Source organism: Adelges cooleyi, unplaced genomic scaffold, assembly GCF_023614345.1.
Source record: "Adelges cooleyi isolate 19-005CV unplaced genomic scaffold, UGA_ACOO_1.1 ACOO_flye_CR_arks_rails_tigmint_CR_PRNA_651, whole genome shotgun sequence".
NCBI lineage: Eukaryota > Metazoa > Arthropoda > Insecta > Hemiptera > Adelgidae > Adelges > Adelges cooleyi.
This window is the reverse complement of record NW_026096352.1, coordinates 4,414,922-4,433,698: the sequence shown is the minus strand read 5'-3', so window position 1 is coordinate 4,433,698 and position 18,777 is coordinate 4,414,922. Positions and strand designations below refer to the sequence as shown.

General features: G+C 30.9%; 2 protein-coding genes across 5 annotated transcripts in view; one reads left to right on the top strand and one right to left on the bottom strand.

The window, feature by feature from the left end:
• The window catches only part of LOC126844184 (venom dipeptidyl peptidase 4), a 32,355-nt gene extending 26,885 nt beyond the window's left edge, over positions 1–5,470 (top strand). For all 3 annotated transcript variants that reach the window (XM_050582136.1, XM_050582135.1, XM_050582134.1), the window contains 7 exons: positions 1,390–1,610; positions 1,678–1,876; positions 2,548–2,735; positions 2,797–2,991; positions 3,172–3,332; positions 4,006–4,211; positions 5,044–5,470. In XM_050582136.1, the coding sequence (XP_050438093.1) occupies positions 1,390–1,610; positions 1,678–1,876; positions 2,548–2,735; positions 2,797–2,991; positions 3,172–3,332; positions 4,006–4,211; positions 5,044–5,142 (1,269 nt within the window). In that variant the 3' untranslated portion in view covers positions 5,143–5,470. The remainder of the gene's footprint in view (positions 1–1,389; positions 1,611–1,677; positions 1,877–2,547; positions 2,736–2,796; positions 2,992–3,171; positions 3,333–4,005; positions 4,212–5,043) is intronic.
• Positions 5,471–8,016: 2,546 nt separating this feature from the next.
• LOC126844847 (PTS-dependent dihydroxyacetone kinase 1, dihydroxyacetone-binding subunit DhaK-like) lies at positions 8,017–15,360 on the bottom strand. Of its 2 annotated transcripts, none has more exons than XM_050583276.1 (13): positions 15,157–15,360; positions 12,685–12,890; positions 12,507–12,570; positions 11,576–11,683; positions 11,398–11,495; positions 11,242–11,331; positions 10,968–11,171; positions 10,494–10,653; positions 9,926–10,161; positions 8,938–9,094; positions 8,555–8,793; positions 8,330–8,481; positions 8,017–8,231 (listed from the first exon to the last, which is right to left on the bottom strand). In XM_050583276.1, exons 2-13 carry the CDS (start codon positions 12,826–12,828, stop codon positions 8,081–8,083), a joined length of 1,803 nt encoding a protein of 600 aa, XP_050439233.1. In that variant the 5' UTR covers positions 12,829–12,890; positions 15,157–15,360; the 3' UTR covers positions 8,017–8,080. The 2 variants fall into 2 exon arrangements, with proteins under 2 accessions (XP_050439233.1, XP_050439232.1); XM_050583275.1 differs by having other exon boundaries at positions 12,685–12,840; positions 15,157–15,359.
• Positions 15,361–18,777: the final 3,417 nt, after the last annotated feature.

Sequence of the window (18,777 nt, the reverse complement as noted above, 5' to 3'; positions counted from 1 at the left end):
AAATTTGCATTATTATACTATTGTCTGTACAACAACATTTTACTTTTTTTTGGAACAACGATTAAAATACTAATAATTTAGTGTATTTGTTCACTGGATCCAGAAATCGTCTAGTCAGAAACCAGCATAGTAAGAAATTACCATTGTGGGGTCCAGTGTCCACAGATTGGCATTGAATCGTATTCTTTAATGTGATTCTGTAGGAACTTTCCACCTTTTGACTACCCTTATTTTAGTGTGTTATATTTTTTTTACTTTTTCACCTATACTATACTAATCCGTCATCTAAGAAATCTATTTTTTAATAGGCAACGACTGATAGTTCTTATTGCCTTTATATTTTATTTCTACTTCTTAACCATCAGTCTATAAACATAGTTCCACCACATTTTACTATGTTGGCTTATAAACGAGCTACAAAATTAGATCCAAGTACCTCATTTTTAAACCCTTCTATTGTATACTAAATTATGTAATATATAAACTTAGATATTCTAGACTGTAATGATGTAAATGTGTGTATACTGAACCCTTTTTTGGTAATTTCTTACTGTGCTTGGTTTGAACTGTATCAATTAAGATTAAGACCTTCAGATTTATTATTTGCTTTTAACTTAATTATTTCTCCTGTACTGGTTTAGACTGTTCTGGTTTATACTTTATATTGTTCTTGGTATAAACTGTGCTGATGTTTACTGTACTTGGTTTCTATAAGGTATAGTTTTCTACTTTATTTTTTCCTTAACCAGCTTTTTATTTTGCTGGTTTCTTACTATAGAAATCAAGCTAGACTAAAATATGTTTATAGATTTTAAGAAAAACTTCAATAAATAATATAATAGGTCACTAATATAATAATTAAATTATTTACTTATTATGTTTCATCAATTTATTTAATAAGATTAATGTATCCGTTAAGCTATATTATATGTTTGTGAAATATAATTATTTTTAAATTGATAAATTAAATATAGTGTATTATGTTATTACTAATATAGTAGTATATTTAGTGTTATCTTTAAGAGTAAATGATAATTGATAATATTCGCATATTTCATAGCGAGATCTGCTAAAGAATCTGCATTGATTCTCGTTAAACACAAATCCTAGCATCAAATATACCACGACAATGAAACGGCACGTGTTCAGATAAAGTAGACTAAAATAGTAAGAGCCGTTTAACATAAACGAGTTTTCTCACGTCGCGCCGATTTCTAATTTGGTTTTAGTATAAAAATAGTTAAGGGAGGCAATCATCTCGATTTTTTTGAAATATTAAGTTTTTACTTAACTAACTGAGAAGTACAATGTTATTTGTATCTAATTTTGATTTAAGAGAACGATCAGTATTGTTCTCAAAGTTCTAATATCAAAATACACTGTTTGCAGGTCAAAAAATTTGCACAAATTAATGGGTGGTTAGACTTCTCGCAAATACCCTTAGTGGGCAAAAACAACACCCTTGCCATAATTTATCCAGAGAAACAGATTAACGGCGAGTTTTACAAGCATGTTACTCTTGTGAAACCCGGTGGACAATTGAGTCCATTGACCAGTGGCTTGTTTGTAGTGTCTGAACTTCTAAAATGGGACATAAAATCCGATTACGTGTAAGAAGAAAACTGCTCCATTTCTTTGATGTAGTAACGTACAGGTTGCTGTTGTTGTTTCATTTAGATATTTTATGGCCAATACGGCAGACAACCCAGAAGAAGAGTACATGTACAGAGTATTGGCGTCAGGCAAGGGTCAAATGGAGTGCATGACATGTGACAAAAAATGCAAATTCAACGCAGCAGTGATGAGCGAAGACGGCAACTATTATACCCATACATGCAGCGGACCTAACGTCCCAGAAGTTCACATAGTCAAAACGGTACGTCGCATAGGTCCCCTTAGTGTATAGGTGCAGTTAGAAAGTCTTCGGAGTTCTAATAACACCTGCACTTATAAGGTTAACACAACAATAAAAAAAAAAGTCAGTGGATAGGTACTGTAATAGTTGGGGAGGGGGGAAATTCCTAATGCTAGCATTGCAACTATGGAGATCCAACAGGATTTAGTTAAACGATACGTCTTCTGTTTACACGTGACCTGATATGACGTTTGATCTAAAAAATTATCCTGTCGAATTGACCAGATCGTATCTTTTGTAGGGTCCTTGATTTATAACTGCGGCAGTCATGTGAATGACCAAAGGGAACGAGCTGGGTTCACTGCCCACTCAACGAACAATTACCTATTAGCTAGATATATTTTAATAACTTAATAAATACATGAAGACGTGATCACGTGAATAAAAAAATACACGAATTCGCGGATAATTTTAAAATCACGGGTCTTAAAACCTGGATATTAATGTCACGTGTATTTTTTAATCACGGGAAGTAGAAAGCCCTAATCGAATTGAATTTTCTTTATCGACTATCGACATAGTTGGTTTTACAACAACTTTCTAAAATGCCATCATTCAGTGTACATAAAATTATATCATGCCGTCGCAAGTTGTAAAAAGAAGGTTGTGTGATTTTTATTTTTTTTATGTAGACTGGCGAACAGATTTTGGAATGGAACGGAAATAACGACCTTAAGGAAGAATTGAAACCCGTGATCTTGCCGAGGATTTCCTTTATTGACGTGCCCATAAACGATAACTACACAGCTCGCGTGAAACTCATACTGCCACCTATGCTAGATGAAAACGCGGATAAAAAATATCCAATGCTCGTCAACACGTGAGAATATCCGGATATAACCGAATGAATGTACCTAATTAATTATCAATAAAACTTACAGTTATGCCGGGCCCGGGTCTAATATGGCGGTGAACAAATTCTCTTTGGATTGGAACAAATATTTTTGCACGAGCCAAAACGTTATCATAGCTCAAATCGACGGCCGTGGATCTGGACGAAAAAGCAATAAATATCTGTTTGCTAACTATAAAAAATTGGGTACTTACGAGATCGAAGATCAGATAGCCGTTGCTAAGTAAGAATTGTATTTTCGGGGATTTTTGTCATTAGAAAATGAGCTTTATATTATGTAATAATATAAGTACAACAAATTAAAAATTCAATCTTATAACTTTATCATTTTTCACTATAAATACACCGGACATATTAGCTTTTAAGTAGGTACTTTATAATGCATCGAAAAACTTTTTTCCAGATCCCTTCAAAGTCGTTTTTCGTTCATCGATGCTTCCAAATCTGCGATCTGGGGATGGAGTTATGGTGGATATGCGGCCGGCATGGCTTTGGCAAAAGATGATAAAAACATTTTCAAATGCGCACTGTCCGTAGCTCCCGTTACTGATTGGATTTATTACGGTATTTGATTACTAAAAAATCGATGCATTACACAAGCTTGTCATACTTTATCGTATTTACCATAAGTTACTAAGGTTTTGGCCGGTTGCCGAAGCCGTTAAAATATCAAAGGATATTAGCGTTTCGGTGTTGTATTAAATCCTTCGACTAATATATAATCCGGTTGAAAAAAACTTAATTTATTTCCAAACCGTCGCGTCGTTCAGGGGGATTATTATTTGTATTTATTATGTACTAGAAATCTACATTGAGCAAATATTTTCGACTACATGCGATGGTAAAAGTATTGAAAGACAAAATGGTCGAAATCCAATTTACAATACGCTCTTATCTTGGTAATTTTATAATTGTTATTACAGTAACCCTGAGTATACAGCTATATTATTAGGTAAATAACAATTTCAAATTCAAACTTCATCAGAATCATTCTAATAGTTAATATATACCTATAATAGAACTTTAAGGACACCCGACTTGGCCTAATATAAAACATATTTAATTAATTTTAACTTGTATGCATTGTGTTTTATAAATTATAATTAATACACGTTCTGCAATTTACCGGTAGTTGTTTCCAAGCAGTTTGCATTAATTTGCTTAGGCGTTTTAATTTTAGTCTCTCAAAATCGTAGTAGTATAATATTAATGCAAATTGGATTTTAAATGATGACAGATACTATTTATACGGAACGATACATGGGATTGATCACAGAAAACGGACAGGGTTACCGAAACGGTAGTCTATTGACACATGTTGAGAAGATGCGCGATAAAAAATACATGTTGATACACGGCACTTTCGACGACAACGTACATTACCAACAGTCAATGATGTTATCGGCCGAACTGGAACACAAAGTGATATTATTTAGACAACAGGTAAAAATAATAATAACAAATTATTCATTAAACTCAATGGATAAGCCATTCGCTGTATAGGACTAAACTAGTTTTTTGTTTTATTGAATAAAATATACAGTATAATAGTATAGGTTAAATATTATTATAATATAAGCAATTGTCTGACTCGCCGTCTAGCACGAACCCACTGCAACAACGCTGTATTATATTTCGGCTGGAGTGTTCTTCGATTGTACTCGAGTTCTTAATCTTATTTGAAATCGATGCCTCAGTTTAACGCTAGAACAACTTGAAATTGTAAACTAATATTATGTTATCAAGTTTTCAATATCCCTCATACGAATTTAAACGATTTTAAATCATTATTTCCAAATAAATGGGAACTGCAACATCTAAAAATTATTGTTACTTAAAATTAATAATTTACTCTATAATTGGTACCTATAAGTAATACATTATTATTGATATTTTATATCGTTATTATGTATTTTTTGGATTTTCGATGTAGCTTTTACCCGGGATTATCATTAACCGATGTAGGCACATTACACGTCTGATCCCCAATGTACGTAAATTATATTTAAACACTACATAGTACATATCATGTACTTTCAGTTTAAAAGTATAGGCACGTACCGGTCAGTGATCTAATGCTAATCCCGTTGTCTACAAAACTTTTGAACCTGACTTTTATATTTTTATTGTTATTATTATTTTAATATGCATGTGAATAAATTTGAACTGCGAGTCATGAGGGTTTTTATTTATATGATATTGCTTATTCTTTATTAGGGTCTAACAATTTGATTAATTCTTATGCTTAAACAAATTATTATTTGTGTTTTAACAGAGTTATCCTGACGAATCACATGGTCTGTCAAGCGTTCGACCTCATGTATACCGGACAATCGGTTCGTTTTTCATGGATTGTTTTAAAGGCAACATGTGATCTCAAAACAATATCGTTGTCAATTGTCATAATTATTATCGTATACTTAGAAACATATATAGTAGAGTCCAATATGTCTAAAATTTAGACCTTGTGTATTGACGTGCTCGAGTATTTATGTAATTTTAATGTATTAGGTACCCGTTGAATTATGTATACAATTTGTGAGTTATTATTAATAGTGTTATCTTTTAAATGCATTCCACGCATAATATACGATTTGTATGCTTCTATCTAATAGTTACCGATGTTCAATACTGTATGATATACATGTTTAGCCAATTTAAACATATTATTATGATATTAAAACAAATCAAATTTGTATCAATACTTATAAGTTATTACAATATTAGAGCTAATATTTGAGCTATGATATACATGCCTTAGAATTATTTTTACCGATAGGTTATTTGGTAAACTTTTTAATTTCTTTTGTATTAAGGTTGAAGACATAATTATATAGGTAGGTATACCGTATAATATAAAATATATTCTAGACGTTAAATTTAGGTGCAAGTATGTTTAATCTATGAACAATTATCTAGTGTGTGCCATAAAACAATTATTTGTATCATTAGTACAAAGTTAATGAACTCGATTGTGTACAATATAATACTATACCTACATAATATACAAGATGTATCAGTTCAAAACGAAGAAGACGAACAATAAAATATCACGTTTACGTTGCATAATAACATTTCGTTGTGTCGACTAATATCAAATATGTCGTGTATATATAAGTTAGGGTGCTTCATAAACATGGACAAATTTGATGTTTACAAAAGTTTATTAAAAACATTTTTTTTTACAAAATTGTATGCATCAAGTACAAGCTGATATCCTCCCATTTACGTATGAAAGTCTTCATCAGGCATATGTGCACCACGTCTTCGGCGACAAGCGTTTACACGTGCAAGGAAGTTAGTGATGACTCTCCCACAAGTGGCCGCATCAAGTTCTGCGAGTTTGTCCCGAGTTCCCTCCTTAAATTCTGCAATCGTTCGAAGCTTATTCTCATACATAAGGCAAATGCAGTAGGACCGGGGCATAGTGGGGATGGAGAGGTCACAGGTCTATAGGAGGTTATAGCTGAAAGTGATAAAATCACATTTAAATAAACGCTTCGATGCGAATCTGAGGGTAGAAGTATAAACCACACATAGCAACTTAAAAACTTCCCTAATTTTTGGTTTATTTTTCGGTTGTTTTTCTCGATTTTAAAGGGGAAGGGTTTTTTTTTTTAATTTTTAGTCTAATAAAGTACCTTACGAATAGACCGGCCTCGTAAACCTAGACGAATTAACGGTCTAGTGAGCAGTGGGCATAGTTTGCTTATATGTCGGCTGTCCCTAAGTCCAGTCCGTGTCTGTAAATATTAACTTAGTTTGTCATATAAAAAAACATATAAACTGCATTGTTTTTTTTTTTTTTTTACCCTTCCGTAAGTAAGAAATCAAGCAATTATTAGGTTGTATAACATTTTGATAATTCTTACATTAAAAAAAACAGATTAGTAAAACTAATTAAAGAGTACGGTGACGAAACCAGAAAAATACCTTTTTTAAACTACGAAAAATATGTTTCTTCCTTCTTTCCCCTACCTGACTGAGTATAGTTGGTATGATGACGCTAATTCCAGATAGATCTTCTGCCCAATGACAAACATATTCATAAATAGTAATTCTTAATAAATGCGCGTTTCTGTTTTTCTCTGTTAAATAATATTAGTAAAAAATATACTTAAAAGTGCTCAACTTTAATAGATAATTTTTCTTATCTTAATCTGATATTTTACGCGAATGAAACTACCTCGTTGATCTATAAACAATTAGTTTTTAGTTTTTACTTTGTATTAGCCTTTAGCTGTTGACTCAAAAACCGTGTCCATTTAAAATAAGCTTGATGTTTTTTAATTAAAACGAATAAGAAATAATTATTAGGTATTGAAAAATGTTAATACAACCTGATGATCAAATAAATTATTAATAGTTGTATTATTATATAAAATCTAGTTTTTTTTTCCATTAGTTACTGTGAAATCAATATTATAATATTTAAAGTACCTTTATAGTTCAATATATGTACAATGTTACGTACAAAACTAAGTCGACTATAGTCTATAGGAATCTTACTAATGGTGGAACTGTTCCACGAGACACGAGTAAACAAATTAATGATCATATTATTCGAGTATTCGACCTATAATTTAAAATGTTATCAGCATTTGTCCAGTAACTCTCGAGCCCAGTTTGGCCCCGGAAAACATTTTTGTCATGACCAATATCGTGTAGTTGATATTATCTATAAACGTGAGCGAAGACTCGTTTTCTACAGTGTAATGCTTAAGTCATTTATTTATTCAGGCAAAAAAAAAATATAGATTCTAAGATTCTATGCTGTGAAGTACCAAACTACAAACTAAAATAACTGATCTATTCGTCGATTGTGGTGTAACCAGTGTTCCCGAATTTATTATATAAGGACGAATGAAATTATAAAAGGACAAACAAAGTTTTTATAACCTAAAAATACTTAAAATAAAATTTGGGTGTAAGGGGTTGTTTGATATTAATACTTACATTGTTTCGCATAACATTATAGGACTTGGTCCACTAATGTAAACGATGAACAGTAGAACAAAGACCCTAAAAGAAGGTGTACTGGAACTTATATGGGGGCCAGACAGTACCAGACTTTTTATTTTATTTAAGACTTCTATTGGAATTTCCATCTAGCATTAGTCTAGTAGTGACGAATGAATCGAGAATAAACTAAATCGCGATTATTGATAGTAATTTTTATGAGTAAAACCCAACCTCTCCATACTTATTTACGTATTTTTAATTTTGAAATTAGTTTCTTTTCAGTTTCTAAAACATACTTTTTATTTGTATAATATTATTAGCTATAGTATTAAATGTTAACATAGTAGTGATTACATAGTATGGGGTGTTTTTGATTCACAAGCGGTACAGGTGTCCGCGTATGCGGTGCACAAGGCTTCAAACCACAAGGCCACTCCGTGAGCCCCAGCGTCCATTTTGCCGACTGACGTAACGCTTTCCACGTAAGACGCCTTGCCGAACCTAAACAAGTCGAACGTAGCAATATTTTATTAATTTATTTAAATGTGTTTTGTACGAGTGGGAAATTTTTTTTAAGGCGAGGGGCGTGGGAAACTCACTCGGCTTTTATTTCTCTCAAAGCGTTACAAACGTTCTTCACCTTCCGTAGAGCTTTGGACAACACACCAGCATACACCCCAGGGTTAGGGTTGGCCAGCAGTTGTTCGTTGTTCTCTCGGAAAACTTCATGGACCGCTATTATGGGGTCGAACTGCAGATGATACGACATACGTTTTAATGAAACCTATACAATATCGTCCACCTAACAACTTTTTCCGACTCACCATGGTCTTGTCCCCTTTCCTGGCGCTCGAATACCTCATGGCCGTTTCTAGTGCTCGGCCCAGTGCTCCCGTCCAATCCAACTGGTCCGCCGAAGCCAAGTATCCGGCGGCTCCGGTCAGCAATAAGCTGTACAGGGCTCCCGATGCTCCGCCCATTTTGTCTTCACATATCAGCGCTAACGAGTCCAAAACGCTAGCTGGATGCGTCAAAGGTAATCTATCCAAAACGACCAGCAGTTCTGTAAACGTCAGTTTTAATTACAACGACTTGATCTGCCTTATTCTGGTAAAAAGCCAAATAATAGTATATATATTTTTCGACAATTAATGCGTATATAATAGAAATATTATACAAATAATGGTTAATGTTGATCGACACTTACCAGAAGCAAATCGCGATATCGTGGAACCGTTATCGCCATCGCCGATTTCTTGATCCAACTTGTTTAGATACTCGACGTTTTGCAACAGTACTTCAGCTACAGACTTCAAAATGTATTTCAACGCTGAAGCGTTGATTTCGGATATACTCACGCCTAACTACAAACGAAAGAGTAGTCGATTGAAACTTCTTAGATTACAAAAACTGAAATTCTTTACTATTAATTTCAAGAACGGAAAATTATCTTATTTTTACACATAACTATTTTGATTACTGTAGTCGTTTTTCGACTTTTCTATGAAATTTCAACTCTTTTAACTTTTGCTTTTCAAAGCTTTCTTATGGAAAACCTAGTTTGAAACTTACACGTTTTATGTAAAATTATTTTAGCTTTCTGAAAAAAATATTCAACTTCTGGGCAACACGAAAAACCAACTTTTCAGATTATAAACTCAATTTTAATGACTTTATGTTACTCAAAAAAATAAATGCATTTTTCAGAAAGCTGAGATTGTTAGAAAAAGATTTTTAATCATTTTTTTTTGTTCAAAGATACTATAAAAAAGAAATGTCAAGAAGAAAAGGATTTTTTACGACCATAACCATAATAAACGAAAAAAAAAATCTGAGAACATTCTTTTTATCGTAACAGACATGCAGTGTAATTGTCAAAAAAAATTGCGGGAGTCGCTCCAAACGTTCTTATTTGGCGTCTGGACCCATATAAATTACTTTAAAACTTCCCTAAAATTTCCTTCACGATTTCGTCGATTTATTAACTTACTCCCACCTTCTTAATTCAATGACATAATAGATGCAACTTTTCTATCTTAGTCTTTTTTATCCCATAATTTTAAATTACTGCATACAAGCTACACTAATCTAAAAACTCTATAAAGCTATCTTAATATAGCAGCCGAAATCGGTTAAGTTCAAAATGACCGAGTAGGTAACACCAAATTTTCCATTTAAACTAAAAAACAGTTTACATTAGGAGTTATTTGGTCCATAGTAGGTATTTCAATGACAGCCGGGTTTCTTTTGTTTGTTAGTTTTACGCTCATGTTATTTCCTGGCCAAGCAAACGCTGAAGTTTCTTCATCTATAAAATCGACCCATTCCGGGTTGTTGCTTACGTCAAGTACGCTAATTTGAAAACCATACATATTCAAGGATACGATGAACGTACCGACAAACATTCGGTTCACGTTGATTTTCAGCTCGTCTAAAAAAAAAATCTACCTTCAGTCTAATTTTCAGATTTCTTCGCTCGAAAAATAAAAATAGAAAAAACTTTTCACCCCTTCTAAGGATTTATGACATTTTATTAATATCATAATAAAAATAATTAATATAATTGTAGTAATTAAAAATAAATTATCAAGGTGTCCCGCCTTGATTTATAGTAGGTGTACCGTATGTGTAAAAAAATTTTGTTTTTTTGTTGTTAAAAAATGTTAAACTAGGAAATTGATTTAAAATCTATACGCATGTTGTATGTAATTCTTAAATACCTATTACAAGCAAAATATTTTTATTTTTTATTTTCTTACTTACTGAAATATTCTTTTGTGTACTTGGCTAAAGCGCCCAATTCGATGTGCGATACGGTCCCCAAATTGTTTACGATTAAACAAATTGTACTAGACTCTTTTATCCGCAGAGTACCGCATATTTTATCGACGGCCAAATGTATCAATCCTTTGACATCGGATGCCTAAAATGAGAAAGCCGATAATGACTAATGACCGTCTGATCTATAGTTATAACAATACACAACTATCATTTTAATGCCTCTAAACTAATATATGTTTTAATCACAGAATATTAATTTTTAGTAGTAGTTAGGTTGAATGAGTAGTAATCGATAAATATTGAGGACATAACGTACTATGTAAGGAGACCAAACGTCCAGTATATACCTATTGATGTACATTATTGCCTTACATTATAATTTGTGATAAATCGATTATAGTCGCAAGTTAGGCAGTATAGAAATTTGTTTTTATCTAACTAACTATGAAAACTGACTTTAATCCTCGATGTGCCAGCCTCGCCGTGTAATCCAACTCCAAATTCATATTCGCCTCGTTGTAGTAGAAACGAAGGGTCCTCGCCCGGGGTGTTGCAGGAGCTAGCGCTTATGCCCAGTGATGCCAGCTTGTTGTTTATTTCCTTACCGACTGACAACAGTTCTTCGAGACTAGTGTTTTGTCTGGCCATCGCACCCAATATCTATACAAAATAAAAACCATGATCTGAGGTATATTAATAATAAGCAATAGCCAATAAAATGGTTTACTACCTTTATGACGTACAACAGTCCACACATTCCCCGCTTACCCACTTTGCCGCCAGGTCTCGAACAATCGTCGGCAACCACTAGTTCGGCTACCTAAAAAGCCACACTTGGTTTAATTGGAAATGTCATCAAGTTCTCTGGTCATGTTTTAATTATTACGTTTATATTATCCAGTTTCTTGGCTTTTTCACAAGCTAAACCGAAGTTGAATACGTCGCCCGTATAATTTGCCACAATAAGTAGAATAGCTGCGTTCCCTATAATGGTTTTATATCAATTAATGCTTATTAAAGTAAATAATGTTTAAAAATAAATAAATCTAGGGATTTAAACGTACTGTTGTAATTATTCAAGTACTTTATTGCCTGGTAAATATTTAATGATGAACAGCATGTAAACACATGACCGCTGACCGAAGCCGAAAGCATTCCATCTCCAATATATCCTAAGAAACATACACACTGGCGAGCTTAGAGAATCTGTACAATACTAGAATACAACTACAAGTAATTTATATAGCCTCCGTGATATTGTCGTAATGGATGGGTGAAGCGGCTATAACAAGTTAAATATTATTGGAAATGAGCAATGAGTAATTTATAATAAATAGTTTGGTAGTTCTAATGGAAATCGATAGACAATAAATTTAGATAATTTGAGTGTGTAAAGATGAGGGAGGAAATTAAATGATAAAGTGGGTATGTGAAAGTAGTATAGAGAGATTCAGAGGTTGAGGTAGACCGAAGACAAATTGGATAGATGTTGTAAAAAAGACACGCATGTGTACGGGTAGATAAAGCAGGTACATGCAGTGATGGGTGGAGAGAAGTATCTCTTCATAGCCATTATAGGCCTACCTCATTTGTATGAGATAAGACGGCGATGAAGAAGGTAAAATCTAAAATATATCGCTTCTAATTACGAAATTATATTGTAGTAACTATTTAACAACACTTATAAGTTATATGATTATTAAAATAAAAACAGTTAAATAAATTGCATATAAGTTGTTAGTGTAAAATATCCCAAAGAAACTATTTATTATTTATACCGCAACGAACATTATTATTAAAACTTTGCGTGGATTGCTTAATTAATTCTAGAGTTCTTAGAAATATCCATGTTGCCCAGTGGTGAATGCTTTGTAGGTGGACAGTATGGATATTTCTAATAGCTCTAGAATTACAAATAACAATGTTTGAATAATATTTTTCTTAGAATAAATAGTATTATTTTTTTAATCGAATAATGTGAACCTCTGATCTTACCAAAAGGATAGGGTTCATGTCCGGACCCACCGCCTCCAAGTAGATTCACTTTGTATTGATTTTTCTAAATTTACAAAATAAAATATTTTGTTTTTCTCTATTCATATATAATATTATGTATAATTAAAAATTGTAGTTAAATAAAAAATATATTATTGTGTTTATTTATTATACTGACGGGTCGAAATCCGACCACGCGGCTTTCTGCGTATACGTCGAATACAGGATAACTGTAGGCCAGCCCATCGAACATTTCTTTGAGAAGAACCCTGCCGTTTTTCAACAAGTATTTCTCGTCGGTCTTAGTTTTGTCTTCCGCCATGATACCTACAGGCTACAAAATGTATAACATAAGCGGATTAATCCGTCTAGTTCATCTTGATCCTGAGAAATTATTAAAATATATAAAATATCTAGTTCACAGTAATACTTAAAAAAACGAAACGATATTAAAAAGGTGCTTAAAAGTTTTTAACTAAAGCTGCTACGTTTGTAGCTATTTTATAATAATATTTTCTACGCACAATTTTGAATATAGTTACTCTTTTGCGAAACTGAGAAGCGATTTTATTGTGTTTCTTTTTTAAATTATTTAAAAATAATTTAAAATTTGTATAATTAAAATACAATTAGAGAACACACTTAATATATTTAATGGATACTAGAGATGACATTTTTGAGATGTTATGGATTTTTTTTATGTTAATGAGATCGTGTGGATTGTCAAAAATGATGAAGTTGTCCGCAGTTATTTATCAACATTTTATTCAATAGCCCGAATACGTCCTCAGTTATCAATCGACAAAGGTAATAAATAGAATGACTGTAGAAACGACAGGGGAAATCACATTTCACTTTAAGCTTAGCCTTCGGTATAAACTAAGCATTAGTTAGCATACGAGTAATTTGTATAAAATACTAATGGTTTTTTATTTTCAAAATGTCATTACCAGAGAAGATGATGAGCCAACACGGCAAGGAATTAATTATTATTTAAAAAATGATGTACAACAGTGGAATTGTACAAAAAAAAATTGTAAATCGTTTATAAAAACTGATAAAAACGGCAGCACTATTATAGAGAATCATTTAGATCATAGGTACGAAAAAGACGACAATAACATTATGGTACGACAAGTAATTCGTAATTCATTAAAAAGGAAAGCACAAGAAGATATTTGTGAACGACCACATAAATTAATACATAATGAGCGTAAAACAATTAATACAGATAATTTAAATAAACCCGATATGAATATTGCTTTCGGAAAAGTATATATTTGGCCAGACGATCAAAACTACCAATAAAATTCAAAATGTACATGATATTTTAAACTCGTAAGAAATTAAAACTTATAACGACGAACAATTTCTTTCTTTTGGTAAATGACCATAATCTAAATATTATAATGTATTAGTGTGAAAAGAACATAAATAATGTATGTACTCTTATTAAACTATTTATGCAGACGGCACTTTTAAGCATAAGAATACATTCGGTTCAGAGAAAACATCCTATAAAATGTATACATTTTGGGGTTTGTTTAAAAATCGTAATGTACTGTGTTATAATAATATGGTATTCCCTTGAATAATTTTAATTTTTAGACTTACACAGGTAATTTATCAATTTTTGGTAGAGGTTTAAAGTTTAATTCAACAGTACTGTAGAGTGACTCTGATAGCAAACCCCACTATTATATTATACTGTTCAGAATTTGGTAACGTTACTGGTTAGTGGTTACTTTATCTATATGACCGGTCGACCTTTTAGTGATATCCAAGTAGAAGTAAATAATTAATGTTTATCATTTGAGTAATTACCTAATTGAAAATACGTTTTTATACTAATACTTACGACGTCTGAACATTTCAGCAGTATATATAAATAATATTAAGTCCATAAAATATCAATATAAATGTAAAAAATATTTATAATTTATTTTATTTTATAAATTACGAAAATAAAAGTGTCCATTGTAAATAAATACAGATACAATTGATACAATTGTATTTTAGGGGGATTTTTTTTTATAAAACCCATTTTATAATTAAAAAAAGAAAACGATATCAAAACAAATTTGAAGTTCTACATGTGACTTATTACATCATTACTTCATTACTTCAAAAACATTTTTATTTAATATGTTTTTGTTGAATTGTGAGGATGCTGCATTCCTCATCATCAACCAGCAGAATCACAATTAAAAAAAAAGTGAGGAAAGTAAAATGAAAAAGTTTTATTTAAACGGACTCCGTTTTTAGAAAAATACATTATTTGATTAGTTCAATTAATTTTTTACTAGCAAAAATCTATATTACAGATAATTATCATGTGTAATATCATTCGTTTGTTTTCAATTGTCGCAGTTTAGTGATTCAAAATATTAACAATAAATCGAGTTTACATAGAATTTAGATTTTAAATAATTTGGGGGCTTAACAGGAATGGTGGATTAGTTATGTTTTTATTCTTATCATAACATCCAGTGATAAAATATTATTATTATTATATCTAAATAAATTATTATTTAATTTTACAAGTAAAATATAATGTCTGCATATTTTAAATTGACAAAATAATCGCGGTATAGATATTATTTTAAATTAGATAAAAATAAATTTTCGTTTAGTGTTCCTTATAACTTACCGCTTATTTGTAGAGGTGTGCTTATTGAAAGTTTAAAGTCTACTACAAACTCAATGATTCACTTCACGTTTCGCGGGTTGGCCAGTAAACCAATTGACAACAGATTAAGTGAACGATTCAAATATTTAATTTTTAATAAATTAAATGGTGCACTTCAAAATTCAGATAATAGTTTGTAGATAAGACGTAAAGCGAATGGCTATTAAGATTACCGTCATGTGTACATATAAACAACATTATTATTATAGAATGTGTAGGTACAGTAATACAGTATGATAATATTGATAACATACAACTTGCCGTTGCTTACAACAACTAAGATAAATGTAGTGACTGTTTAATAGTATTAAACAACAATAAATTTATCATAACTATAGACACGAGAAGTGAAGCACAGCTATGAATAACCTGTTAGCTCAACTTAAAGAATTAAAAAAAAACCCGTTTGGCATACATACAAATAAGATGTGTTACCGATTATTGAAAAAAAATCATAATTTAAAAGGTTCATAGACATTATAGTTGATAGATATGTCCATATCAAGATATACTATACAATAGTCGCTAATTTTAACTTCGATGGAACGCTAAGAAAATATTGGTTTTACAATAATATTTTTTTTTGCTTACCATGGATCCTTGATAAGTTTTTAACTACGATTTTTTCATAATGAAAAAATTATGTATATGTGATGCAGAAAGCGAAAAAGGACCTATTGTCGGTATTTTATACAATTATTGAGTTCGTACCAAAGAATAAATGAAATTATTAATATATAAAAAAAGAACTTTTTTAGAATCGTGCTTTTCTAAAAAAAAATATTAAAAAGTGAACTAAAAAATAATTTTACTACAAGAACAATTTACCAATCAATTGTAGCACATTTTATTTAAAATTTCAATCACTTTGAAAACGTTTAAAAATGAACTACAATTTTAAATATTGTTAAACATCTTTAAGTTTTGACTAAAAAAAAAAGCGTGGGCACTATTGAACAAAGTTCAAATTCATTGAGTTAAGTATTATGAAATGTATGTGTCACACTAATATTAAACCAAATTTAAATTACAAAAAAATGTACAATATAAAACATTATCTGAAAAAAATATTAGGGACTTTATTAAATAGGGCACACGCTTTTCTTTCTAGTCAAAACTTAAAGATGTTTAACAATATTTAAAATTGTAGTTCATTTTCAAAAGTTTTCAAAGTGATTGAAATTTTAAATAAAATGTGCTATAATTGTTTGGTAAATTGTTCTTGTAGTAAAATTATTTTTTATTTTTTAGAAAAGCATGTTTTTAAAAAAAAAATTGTATTTATTAATAATTTCAAAATCATGAAAAAACCCATAAAATATTTACTACAAACTATTGTATTACACATATTACAAATATAAATGATAATTTTTTTTATTAGACTTTTGTTTTTTAACTTTATACGATTAGTACTTTAAGAGGACATTATACAACCTATTTATTAAGGCGTTAGGTATAGGAAATTTTTTTTAAAATCTTAATTTAAAGGTTCAACTGTGATACCTATGTAATTATTAGTTCAGTAATTAAGACTCTTTTTGGGAGTTAATTTATTTTTCAAACAATCACAGCATTTTTGACAGCGATTTAAAATAAAATATTCATTTAAATATAGTTACGCAGAATACGTTTTACTCGGTCTTAAGTGATTTTAGAGCAAAAACACCTAAAACCTTGTTCTGCATCTTGGCAAGGTCCTCGTTAGAATTTGGTCCCAAAATCTCTTCCTATAATAGAGAGTTGGACATAAAAGATATTATTGTAATACCTAGCTATAATTGCAATTAAATAATTGCCCAGATAATTTCATGCTAGAATCAAAAAAATAATTAATAAATCCGATCAGTTTTCTTATTACTTTTAAAACCAGAACTATAATACACTTTTAAGCAGTCATAGGAGTAATATAGGAAGTTCTTAATAAATCTTTGTATAGTATCATATAAGTGTGGTTAAACAAATAAATACATTAATAAACTTGTATCAGCAGCTACAATTGTATCTTGAAGACCCGGGCGATACATTTATTCTTTGATTTTTTGTACACGACTTATAGATCACAACTTCAGATTACTGAATTCCCTATTTGTTATTTGAAAATTTTACATTAGAATCGACAAAGGTATACAATATAGCTTTCAGCAACCAACGCAAACTCTCCGTTAGCTAGGACCAAATAAAAAAAATAGACATAGGTATTGTATGATTTGGTTCATGCAAAATGGGTCCTTAACACCATTTCTGGCAAAAACAAGTTAACTGCGGATTTTTACTAATAGGGGGTAGATTAAACGTTTATGATAGAAAAGACCTTCATCAGAGATTCCCTGGTCTAGAAAACGCCTTTTTCATTTTCTGATTTATGCGAGAAGAGACTAAGGTCCTTTTTTACTAGAATTAACTAAATTTCCATTGTTGTATCTCGTCTGCTTTATCACTTATCTTTTATTTCGTCTTTTATTATCATGTAGGTAGTGTTATTCTGCTAGCAATTGATGTTTTTTTTGTATTATTATCACTTGATATAAAAAAACTATATGACGTACTATAATAATATAATATAATAATACAATGATATTTGCTATTATTGTTATTTACGTTTTCCATGTAAATTACATTATTTTGACATGAAATTGACTTTTTTTATCAAACATGCAAAAAAGGACCTTAATCCAATTCATTTTTTATTTTTTATTATTTTAACTATAATATCTTGAGTCAAAAGCAATTTGTGTTATTGACACACATGTTCTATGTGAACACTAAAAAAAAATCATTAAAATATCTTAAATTCACAAAGAACTAGGATGTTTTTTTTAATTTACTCAAAATCAAATAAAAGTGATAATGACCCTTTTTGCATTAGCCAAATCGTATAACTCCGGGCAAACCTGGGTAATGCAGCTAGTTAAAAATAATATTATTTTTTGTGTATTGTATGTGTAATAATTGTATAACGTTGCGTATGATTTTGACTTATTATCCGTGGTTCATTTCAATATATTGTAAAAACATGTTATATAATATGTCATTTTGGAGTATTCGCATTTTGTTTATAAGGAATGTAAATAGTAAAATTGCGCGATGTATATTAATTATATAATACAAAAGACCACTTAATTTAATTGAAACGCTAAAGCCACACAATATTATAACAATGTGCGACGTATTCCAATTAAACATATGTTTATTTTGAACGCATTCGGATTGTCGCGGTTGCCTCGTGACTGCTCATACTAGCATGAACCTGTCCTGGTTTATTAAATGCTTCTGTTTGTATTGTCGTGACCTTAACAGAGATCACGTGTCATTTGTCACAAATCTAGGTGGTGGTGACGGGACGCCACGGCCAGGGACTGTATAAAGCTTGCAATTGCACCGTATTGGTTCAGTATTAGTTTTGTTATTCTATTTGATCATATCGACATCATTTAAAACATATTACACTACATCAAAACGACTTTCAGTAATCGCCGAAGATGTCGTTTAATAAGAACGAAATCGAGTTCTATGATGACAAAACACCTAAGGGCGGATACAAAAGCTGCCGTGGCAACAACAGCAGCAGCGAAGACAACAACA